The 11,268-nt window shown below is 28.0% G+C and overlaps 2 protein-coding genes across 2 annotated transcripts; both read left to right on the forward strand.

The window, feature by feature from the left end:
- The first annotated feature begins 2,459 nt into the window (after positions 1-2,459).
- Positions 2,460-3,485, forward strand: LOC145838749 (E3 ubiquitin-protein ligase ARIH1-like). Its single transcript, XM_082946372.1, has one exon. It carries the CDS (start codon positions 2,460-2,462, stop codon positions 3,483-3,485), a length of 1,026 nt encoding a protein of 341 aa, XP_082802498.1.
- A 4,608-nt stretch (positions 3,486-8,093) lies between these two features.
- LOC145838750 (E3 ubiquitin-protein ligase ariadne-1-like) lies at positions 8,094-8,676 on the forward strand. The gene is made up of 2 exons (XM_082946373.1): positions 8,094-8,213; positions 8,383-8,676. The coding sequence occupies exons 1-2, from the start codon at positions 8,094-8,096 to the stop codon at positions 8,674-8,676; spliced, it is 414 nt and encodes a 137-aa protein (XP_082802499.1).
- The last annotated feature ends 2,592 nt before the right edge of the window (positions 8,677-11,268 follow it).

The following is an 11,268-nucleotide window of genomic DNA, read 5'->3' on the forward strand; positions in this document are numbered from 1 at the left end:
CTAAAATATAAAATATGTATGATGTCAATTTTAAATCATTATAAATAAAAGCTTTTCTTTTAATAGTCCATGCGCTAAGTTGCATCACATTTTTAATTAAAAACTCTGTTATATGCGAATTAGGTATCATTATGCCTTTTTATTAAGCTAAAAACTGCAACTTTACTTTAAAAATCGTAAATGTTAAAGTTTAAGTTAAAATAATTCTTATTTATTTGAAGAATATTTCGTTTGAAATTTAGGCTACTTTAAAGATGATTCCTACACATTTTTTAGCATAATATTTTCTTTTTAACTTATGCTTGTTTTTTTAGTTCAAAGTTATAGTTCTTATTCTTCTCCTAAACCTTACCATGTATCTTTAACTACTGAACCACGACATTACCATAGTTATATTTCAATAATTTATTTGAAATGGTATTTAACTTTTAGTAGCTAGCTATTTTTTATAATTATTGTTTTTAATCTAATGTTTGTATACCTAAAAATTATTATTTGAAAAAGTACATATACAAAGTAGTACTATTAAAAAAAATTAGATTTGTTTGAATTTTTTTTTATTTTATATTTTTTAAATCATTGGGCACAATTAAGTTTAGATTGTGTAGACTGTAGAGTATATTTTTAATTTCAAGTTAGCACAAAATAAATGTTCTATGAAGAAATGTCAAAATCGGCTGTTTATGTGATGTAGATTTTTTTCTTAAATTGTTTGATTTGTTTAAAAGTTTTACATATATTAAAAAACCATATGAAGTAGAGTGCTCTAATTATTAATAATATAAAGAGCTTAATTATCAAATACAATTCTTTCAACAATTGTCAATTCAAGCTTATTTTATAAAGTTTTATAAAAAACAAAGTTATTAGTCATTTTTCAAAGATGACGAAAGTTTTTATTAACCATCTTAACTTTGACATCTAGTTTAATCGGTAAAAATATCTATACTATGAATAAGGTGTAGGCTAGTTTGTAGTAATTAAAGGTATTGCTCATTTATTAAATACTCAAGACTCTGTAGTTATATTGTTAGAGAGAGTTGTGTTTCAGAAAAAAATTATAAAACAATATTATTTCTACTATTATTTTTAGATGAAAAATTTGTATCAGTGTTTTTATGTTTAATCTTTAAAAAAGAGTTTTTTGTGTTCTTTGGGGCTTATAATTTTTTATTGTATGTTTTTTTTCGTAAAATATATTAGATTTAATAACAATTTTAGCCGCTAGATACTAAGAAGAAAAGTGAAAAACAAAGAAAAATTGAAGTAACAAATATGAGTCTAAAACTAATTACGTCTAAAATAAATAAAAGAACATCCAATTAAGTAAGCCTCTAATCGTATTGTTTCACAATTACAACTGAAGAAACACACCAAAAGTTCCTACAAACTTAATATTTGAATCATTTAGTACAGCTTGCTAGTGTACTACATTTTAAATTTTTTTTTTTATAATCATAAAAATTGGTATTCTTTATAAATTTTTTTCTAACTTCATACAAATTTTGACAACTTTTTAGCTTGGTTTTGTTTTCAAAAGAAGTTTGTATATGTTATTTTTTTTACTAAACTTCTTGGTAGCAACAACTTGTTAAAACGTGTCAACCTTTATATTGTTTTCGTTTTTAACAAAAATGTGTTAATCACATGAACATGCTTCATAATACTAAGTTTTGAAATATCAAAATTGTTTCCACAGCATGTATTGTTTACTAAATTTTCAGCTATAGCTGATTTTTTTATTGCACTTTTGATTACTACGCTCTTTTTATCTTTTTTGTCAGTGATGTCAAAAATGCAAAGAAAAAATCAGCTATAGCTGAACATTTAGTAAACAATACCTGCCGTGGAAACAATTCTCATATTTTAAAATTTACTATCATGAGACAATTTTCAAATACTTTGGAATTAATAAGACTAGAACCATTCTAATACATTTAAATAAATCTAAGTTATGTGAAAAGAAAGAATTTGATAACACTTTAGACTAATTTAGTAAAAAGCCATTTTGTTTCATTTTTAATGTTACTTATGTTGATTACGCTTGAATTTAGTTAATTGATTAATTAGTATATTTTTGTATTGTAGAATGTTTGTTTTTTATCTTAGTTTATTGTTTCAGTTGTACTTACCCTGACAAAAATTGAGGAAATGTATTGGAATAGAAAGAATTTGAGTAATTTTTTTTATTGAGATTTCAAAGTTTTATGTTTTTGGTCTGGAAATACTATTTGAAATGCCTGCTTTTTCAAGTATAAACAATTTTATTTAAATGTATTCTATTTCAAAAACTGCTCTAATAATTAACCCCCTAAAAGTAGCTAGTTTTTTGATTAATTTAGCTTAGAAAAAATTATAATTTAATTAATTTTAAATACGATGAAACTCTGCATTTAGTAGTATTTAATTTTAAACATAAATTAAATTGTTTTAGTAGACTTTAAGATAACAGCATAACAATGACCGACAATTCAGAATACTCGGATTCTTCAGATTACTCAGACCTCGAAGAAGACTTTGATGAAGAGTTTGAAGAATTAAGCCAAGAAGACGAACACAGAGCTCCGCAATACACAGAGCTGAACCAAGAAGAAATCCTCGAGTGCATGGAAGCCGAAATAAAAAATGTAACTAGTCTGTTCCCCGACGTCGGTAATGCTGAAGCCAGATGCTTGCTTCGGTGCTGCCAATGGAGCAGGGATCTCGTGGTTGAGGCGCTGATAGATGATGGATGTAGGAAGAAAAAAATTTACGAGAAAGCAGGTATCCAAATGAAAAGCCCTTTGAAAAAAGGCAGCCATCCTGAGTCTTCTGAGTTTGAATGCGAAGTTTGTACTGATGAAGTATCTATTGAAGATACGTTCAACTTGGAATGCGGACATGTATTTTGTAGAGGATGTTTAAAAGAATGTATCACTACAAACATTAACAACAGAGTAAATGTGTGTTGTCCCGGTGAAAACTGCAAAACGGTGTTAAGTTCAGACGCAGTTCTGAGCTTGCTCGACAGCGAGAGATCCCGCTCCTCTTACTTCCGCTTCCTCGCTCAATCTTACGTAGAATCCAACCCGCTGACCAGTTGGTGCCCCGGACCAGACTGCAGTCTGGCGTTTAAATCAGAGGATCCTACCGAGTACAAAGTCGAGTGCTCTAAAGGCCACAGAAGCTGCTTCAACTGCCAGATGCCGTGGCACGACCCGCTGGACTGCAATTTGTTGAAAAAGTGGTTCAAAAAGGTTACGGACGACAGCGAAACGACCAACTGGATCATTTACAACACCAAGAAATGTCCTAATTGTCAAGCGAGCATCGAGAAGAACGGCGGGTGCAACCACATGCGTTGCTGGAAGTGCAAGCATGATTTCTGTTGGATCTGCTTGAACAGTTGGGAGGATAATCACAACTGCCAGCCGAAAGAGGAGGGAAAAGGGGACAATGAGGGGAGGGCGGCGTTGAGACGATACAATCTGTATTTTGACAGGTGATTTTTTAGTTGCTTATTTTTAGATAATCTGTTGTACAAATTGCTTTATAGTTGCTGTGCAAAGTGTGCTTGTTATATGAAACATATACATTATCCGAGATTGATGCTTTTTGCACAGCAATCACAGACAGATTAGTGGATAAAGCATCAAGCTAGAACCAATTTTAAATTACTTTCTGTTTTGTACAACCAGTAGATATGTATATATACATATATATTTATTTATTTAATTATATAAAAACTATAATTCAAACAGCTGTTTCACACATTGAAATGTAAAATTTCATGTGATCGTCAGTAAGTTACAGTTTATTATAATAGTGAACAGAAATTTCGATTTTAGAATTTTTTATAGTAATTATGACGTAGTAATGGTACAGTTTATTGTACGATTAGTTGAATTTGAAATACGCTGTGAAAGTTATTCTATGCTTTTTAGGAAAGTTTAAAAAGGTTATTTTGGAAAAATGTTTTAAGCTATTAGTATATACATATATATATATTTATTTATTTAATTATATAAAAACTATAATTCAAACAGCTGTTTCACACATTGAAATGTAAAATTTCATGTGATCTTCAGTGAGTTGTAGTTTATTATAATAGTAAACAGAAATTTCGATTTTAGAATTTTTTATGGTAATTATGACGTAGTAATGGTACAGTTTATTGTACGATTAGTTGAATTTGAAATACGCTGTAAATGTTATTCTATGCTTTTTAGGAAAGTTTAAAAAGGTTATTTTGGAAAAAATGTTTTAAGCTATTAGAAAAATTTTTTAGGCTGTTGGGAAAAATGTTATAAAATGCTATAAAATACTCGTGTTTGCCGCTTCGATTTTATTTTGTTTTAATATTTAGTTGGTTTTAATTTTGTTAAAAAAGTATTTTTGATAATGGATGCATATGTTTTGTCTTTCGCTTTTCTTGTTTAGTGTTACGTTCTTATCTGATTTTTCGATTTCTATTTTTTCTAAGTTACAAAGTTTGCAGCCGAATTTAGTATTGAATTTTAATTTTGTCCTGTTTAATATTTCCCATTTAATTTTGTAGTCTGTATTGTTGTCTTTTAAGTTCCATATGTAATTCGCTAGTTCTGTTGTGTGTCTTTTGTTAATATTGTTGAATGATGATTTGTGGTTTCTGTATCTTTGTTTAAAGGTATTTCCTGTCGACCCTATATACTGCTTTGTTGTTTTATTTGATGTTACTGTTGCTTTATAAATTATATTTGACACTAGGCATTCGTTATTTAAAGGGCAAGGTTCTTTACGGCAATTACAAAGTTTATCTTTTATGGTGCTTTTATCGTCTATATTGCTTTTGTTTAATATTTTGTTGTTGTGAGCTATTATTTTACTTCTGAAATTATTTGTGCAACTGTAAGATATTTTGATTGTGTTTCGGTTGAATATTTTATGGAATGGGTGGTTTTCGTCAAATGATGTAGTAATCAGGTTTAAGAATTGTTTGCCTATTTTTGAACTTATATTTAGACTGAATGGTGGGTTGAAATATATTATGTCTCTTTTTCTTTGTTTTTTATTTCTTTCTGGTAAAGTGGTTTTATCGTATTTTAAGATGTTTTTATAATTGGCCGAATTTAATGCTTTTTGGTATTCATTTTTTACATTGTTGAAGGATTCTTCGTTATTAGATAGTTTTATTAGTCTTCTGTTTATTGTTTCGGGTAGTTGTTTTAGTATTTGTCGGGGGTGGTTGGAGTTGTAGTTTACGTATAAAATTGGTGAGTTTGGTTTGTTGTATGGTTGGTAACTTGAGTTTGATATGTTGAAGGATACATCTAAGAAGTCTGTTTGGAATAATCCGGATTCTATTGTTATTTTAAAGCCGTTTTGTTTGAATAATTTAAATAAATATTTAGCGGTGTTTTCGGCTGATCTCGGTGATTTGCTTCTTATTATCCCTAGCCCGTCATCTCTATATAATCCGAATTCATTATCTATAAAAATCTTACTTTTTTTGATTTCATTTAGTAAAAATAACCCTATTAAATCGCAGATTTCTGCCCCGTTAAATGATCCCATACTTACATTAAATAGTTGGTCTGAATTTGTTTTTTCCCAGGTTTGGCTTTTATGAGTTAAAATTGCTTTACAAGAGTGTATAATTAAATTCATTTCTTTGTCTGTTATTGGGTAATATTTTTCAGCGAATTCTAATGCTTTAATTAAATTATTTTTGGTTATACTAGGGTAAAATTTGGTGATGTCGAATTTTATAAATCTGTAGTTTTTGTTAAATTTAGAATTTTTGAACCAGGTGATAACTTCGTCTGTATTTTTCCATTGGTTTAATTTAGATTGTTTTCGTATTATACAATTAATTTTATCTATTAAGTTTTTTGAGTATTTGGTGAAAGGGGATTTACTTGGGTTTATGAGTCTGTATTCAATTTTATTCGGGAAGTTTTCTTTGTGGTCTTTGATTGTAATAAATGCTTGTTTTTCTTCTAGTTTTGGAATCTTGCCTTCTACGTTGTTTTACCAGAAAGAAATAAAAAACAAAGAAAAAGAGACATAATATATTTCAACCCACCATTCAGTCTAAATATAAGTTCAAAAATAGGCAAACAATTCTTAAACCTGATTACTACATCATTTGACGAAAACCACCCATTCCATAAAATATTCAACCGAAACACAATCAAAATATCTTACAGTTGCACAAATAATTTCAGAAGTAAAATAATAGCTCACAACAACAAAATATTAAACAAAAGCAATATAGACGATAAAAGCACCATAAAAGATAAACTTTGTAATTGCCGTAAAGAACCTTGCCCTTTAAATAACGAATGCCTAGTGTCAAATATAATTTATAAAGCAACAGTAACATCAAATAAAACAACAAAGCAGTATATAGGGTCGACAGGAAATACCTTTAAACAAAGATACAGAAACCACAAATCATCATTCAACAATATTAACAAAAGACACACAACAGAACTAGCGAATTACATATGGAACTTAAAAGACAACAATACAGACTACAAAATTAAATGGGAAATATTAAACAGGACAAAATTAAAATTCAATACTAAATTCGGCTGCAAACTTTGTAACTTAGAAAAAATAGAAATCGAAAAATCAGATAAGAACGTAACACTAAACAAGAAAAGCGAAAGACAAAACATATGCATCCATTATCAAAAATACTTTTTTAACAAAATTAAAACCAACTAAATATTAAAACAAAATAAAATCGAAGCGGCAAACACGAGTATTTTATAGCATTTTATAACATTTTTCCCAACAGCCTAAATAATTTTTCTAATAGCTTAAAACATTTTTTCCAAAATAACCTTTTTAAACTTTCCTAAAAAGCATAGAATAACATTTACAGCGTATTTCAAATTCAACTAATCGTACAATAAACTGTACCATTACTACGTCATAATTACCATAAAAAATTCTAAAATCGAAATTTCTGTTTACTATTATAATAAACTACAACTCACTGAAGATCACATGAAATTTTACATTTCAATGTGTGAAACAGCTGTTTGAATTATAGTTTTTATATAATTAAATAAATAAATATTAAGCTCCAATTTGATTTGTCGAGCACTATCGATCAGAACTTTGTATAAAACCTTTAATACATATATATATATATATACATATTTCAAAACGGACTAGCTGAAGATTAAAACATTTAGCTTAATCAAACATACTACTTTTTTTTTAAATCTACTTTTCTTAATATATTATATAAATATTGTTAACGTTGCCGAAAACAATTTATATAAAAATTGTAATATCAAATGCAGTAATAAGTTATTCTATTATTACGTAATATTTTATTTTCAATTTTGTTACTATACTTAGAAGTTTGCTTTTAATTGAATAAAATAATTGGCTAAGGACGCGTGTAAAACAAAGAAACAGTTGTTCCAAGAAAAGTACATTTTTGTGATTATATATAATTACATACATGGCTTATTAAAAATTGTCAAGTTCAAAAAAAAAACAGAATAATTGTTTCTTACATAGTATTGTGTTTTTTTTTTGTGTAACTTTTGTATCATTGTTTAGCAAAGTGCTTTTCATTTCAAACCTTACTAGCTAAAAATTAAAACAAATTTATTGTTTCTATGAAACGTATGGTCAAGTTTTCTTAATAAATTATTTAAAATCCCTTCAAAGGATTTTAGTGAATAAAGAGAGTGAATAATTTTATACAGTCACACGATTTTCTATATTTATATAGTTTAAACCAGTTTCCCGATGGGGGCAATATTGCTCTTTTTTCTGCGATTATAGTAAATCGGGGGACAATAACTGATAACGGGTAAAAATGGGGAATAACTGATAAAGCAGCAATAAATTACGCTTTTATATTCTGGAGTTGTACAGAATAGTGAAAAAGAAGTCTTAGGTACAATTAATGGTAAATTTGAAACTTTCAGTAGATATTCTGAAGTTTGTAAAAAAATAAGCAATCATTTTAACTATTTTAAACGGGGAAATTATGTAAAATAATTTGATCTAGTCTTGTATCTACAAATATTTATATCTATAAAAAAATAATAAGTTAGTAGTTAAAAAAAAGTAGTTATTAATTTTATAGGTATACTAGCCACAAAATGAGTCTTGAAACTGAAAGCAAAATCACATTAGAGACCATATTTGCGAGAATACAAGAAGATACCGTTGAAGGGGGAAAGAAACACGCATATGTCTACGAAAAAGAATTTATTAAAAAGGTACAACATCACTAAATTTGTCTACAATTTACTATGTTAAAGTGATATTAATGATAACAGTTTCTATGAGATAAGTATCAATTTTTTTACCTTTTCTAATAAGTTGTGACTTTAGCATTGCAATTGTACGTTGAGTTGGCATTAAATCTAAGACATGTAACACTTGTAGGCGTGCGAGACCCTCAAGACGAGCAGAAACACTCTGATGTATTCCTACGTGTTTGCCTTCTACCTCGTCGAAGATAACGAGGCGCAAATGTTCAAAATAACCCAGGGGTTCTTGCAGGCGAGCGTGGAAAAGCTGAGCCGCTTTCTGGAGAGTGAGGAACACTGGTTGAGAGACGAAAAGAAGTGCGCGGAAGTGAAAGATGTTGTTGCTTTCTGCGAGAAGTTTTCCAAGCAGATGGTCAGGACCGTTTCGGACGGAACCCGTGAAAACAAATGGAATTTCAGAAACGTTTAGCTATAAAGTGTTATTAACCTTAAACATTTTAATAATAATTATCTTTTGTGTGTAAATTATCTTTGAGAAACCTAACAAGATAGTAGTTGTTTTCTTTGAATTTGTATTTAATCTTATCACAAATTTTACGAAGCTTTCCTGCATAACTAGCTTAAAAATAATTTTATAGCGTTGTATCGAAAACTCCGCAATTTTAAATAGTACAGTTCATTATTAAACTCTGTTTTTAGAAAATGCTTTTTGGATAGGTGTTGATTGTTTGAAAAAATAAAATAAAATTCTGTAGAATCTGTATTTTAGTATTTTATTTTGTACGTAGAAAAAAGTGGCTGTTCTATATCGCTTACAAAGTGCTTTACTTTGCCTAAAGTATAGAGCATTATAAAAACATCTTTTAATAAAACAACTTACTATTTTTTATAGTTTTATGTACGACATTACAACTTAAAAAAATACAGTGATTTGCATTCTGCAAACTGCAGCCTTACAAAATTTCTATCCCGCGGCGTGCTTTTTATCTAGTATGAAATTGTTCTGACTGCTTTGTGTTTTTTCTTTATATAGCATAGCTCAAGTATAAGTTTTTATAACAAATGATGTGGCATGCAAAGCATTGGTCTTTTTTCCTGTTTCTTTTGTGTTCCAAAAAAAAAGAAGCCTAAGTAAATTATTTAATAAGAATCTTTACATCTATTAATATTTGATCATGCTTTTTTTTCCAAATATTTTAACAATTAGTGTTAAATTCATAAGATGAAATATAAAGTTGCAAATGTTGCTGATGCAATCGTTACAATTAGGTAAAACATATTAAAAAATAAAATGTAGTTCTGATTTCAAGAATTCAAACTTTAAAAATACTACTTTTAACAGAAAACTTATAACTCAGTCGCAAAAAGTTTTTAATTAGAAATACTTAAATAAGTAATAAATGATGATTATGCATTGTTTTTGAACTAAAAAACTTAAATGAACTTAGTATAAGAGAATTAGAATAAGTTTCCAGTTAAAAATAGGTTTTTTGGTAATTTTTTTGATAATTGATAAATAATCTAGCATATGTAAAGCCTCTTTAAGAACGTATTTAGTGAAATATACAAGCTTTTTTTTTTCTTTTTTTTTCAGGAGTTGCACAAGTTACAGGGAAAAACACGCTCCTTAAAACTTTTATAAGAATTTTAATTGTCATGTAACTGTTCTAAAAAGTTTAATTTACTATAAAAGAATTTAATGTTTTGTATGTATAAAGTTAAAAACAGAACAAGTAATAAAAAATAACTATAAAAAACCAAAAATATTAAACTAATTCACACTATCTTTTTGTTGTCTATCTATTCATTATAAGTTTTTACTGTATTCTGTTTCAGTTTTATTTAAAATATTTTCTATTTAACATCATCATCCAGGGTTTCCTAAATTCATTATTAAGAATGCCTCCTTAGCATAAATTTGAAAATAAACGCTACAGTTTACTTTTTTGTCGCCTTACTAGTTCATGCCCTCTGATAGATAAATCCCCCCTAAAGAGGCGGTGTTTCTCTATTTAAATTCCCTGCTGTAGACTTTTCAGTATAAATTAATGACAATTTTATGAATAACAGTATGGCTTTACGTCATTAAGTAAACTTAACCAATTACTATATTTAACTTTCATGTTGTTATACAAAGTGAAATTGTAAATACAAACTAGTTCTTTATTTTTTAAATACGATGACATTTAAGCTCGCTATTTTTAATTTAATCGGAATAACTGTAGTATTGAAACAAAAAACAATATTAATGTAATATGATATGTAACTTTTATTAAAGTAAGTTTGATTTAAACATATTCTGAACGATATTTAAAATATTTTGGCAGTATATATTGACCAAAACTTATACTTTTTAAACTTTTTTAATAAAAATATAGACGAAATTTTACAGCCTAACCCTAGACTTTCGTATGCCGTGAGACAAGTTCAAGTATAACAAAAGGTTTTATCTCAGTTTACCGAAGGCTTGTGGTCTGATGATCTAATTGGTATGATAAAACTTTATTTTAAACTTATTTGACAAATTAGTATTTATCTTAAGCTTCATTATTTAAGCAATAAAAGCTGTTAAATCTTTTATTTATTTTTCTAATATCTTTGAGGTACGTAGACTAAAATACCAAGGGCAAAAATGTTAAAGCCTTTCAGTTAAAATGCTTTTCTCATATTTAGTCACTAAAAGAAAAAAGTAAAAATTGGCTATCACAGATTTACAAAACTTTTAAAGCCTTCGAAGTGTAAACTATAAATTGCCATTAAAGCTCACAAAACAAAAGCTAATCTTAATTCGCTAAAAATAGGCTTAGAACCTTAAACTGGATGCATTGTAACATGTTCTATTCCTATGATTTCCAATGTAATTCCAGGTTTATTAAAAAGTTCGTTGTTAAAAAAAAATAAAAGCGAATAAACATTTGTCAATAGCAAATAAAACGTTAACATTTATATAATATAGTTACATGAAAACTACTGAAATAATGAGCAAAGTGAACATCCTTAACAGATTGCTACGTTTGATTTTTGAATTCTGAAAAAACTTGTTGGTTTGTCAATAGCAATA

This window comes from Thalia democratica, chromosome 6 (genome assembly GCF_965202585.1).
Source record: "Thalia democratica chromosome 6, ktThaDemo2.hap1.1, whole genome shotgun sequence".
Taxonomy (NCBI): domain Eukaryota; kingdom Metazoa; phylum Chordata; class Thaliacea; order Salpida; family Salpidae; genus Thalia; species Thalia democratica.

Bases quoted from the DNA above. Each gene is read 5' to 3' on its own strand.
- LOC145838750 (XM_082946373.1), top strand. From the start codon at position 8,094: ATGAGTCTTGAAACTGAAAGCAAAATCACATTAGAGACCATATTTGCG. The intron at 8,214-8,382 runs GTACAACATCAC...TAACACTTGTAG, and splicing joins AAAAAGAATTTATTAAAAAG to GCGTGCGAGACCCTCAAGAC.
- LOC145838749 (XM_082946372.1), top strand. From the start codon at position 2,460: ATGACCGACAATTCAGAATACTCGGATTCTTCAGATTACTCAGACCTC.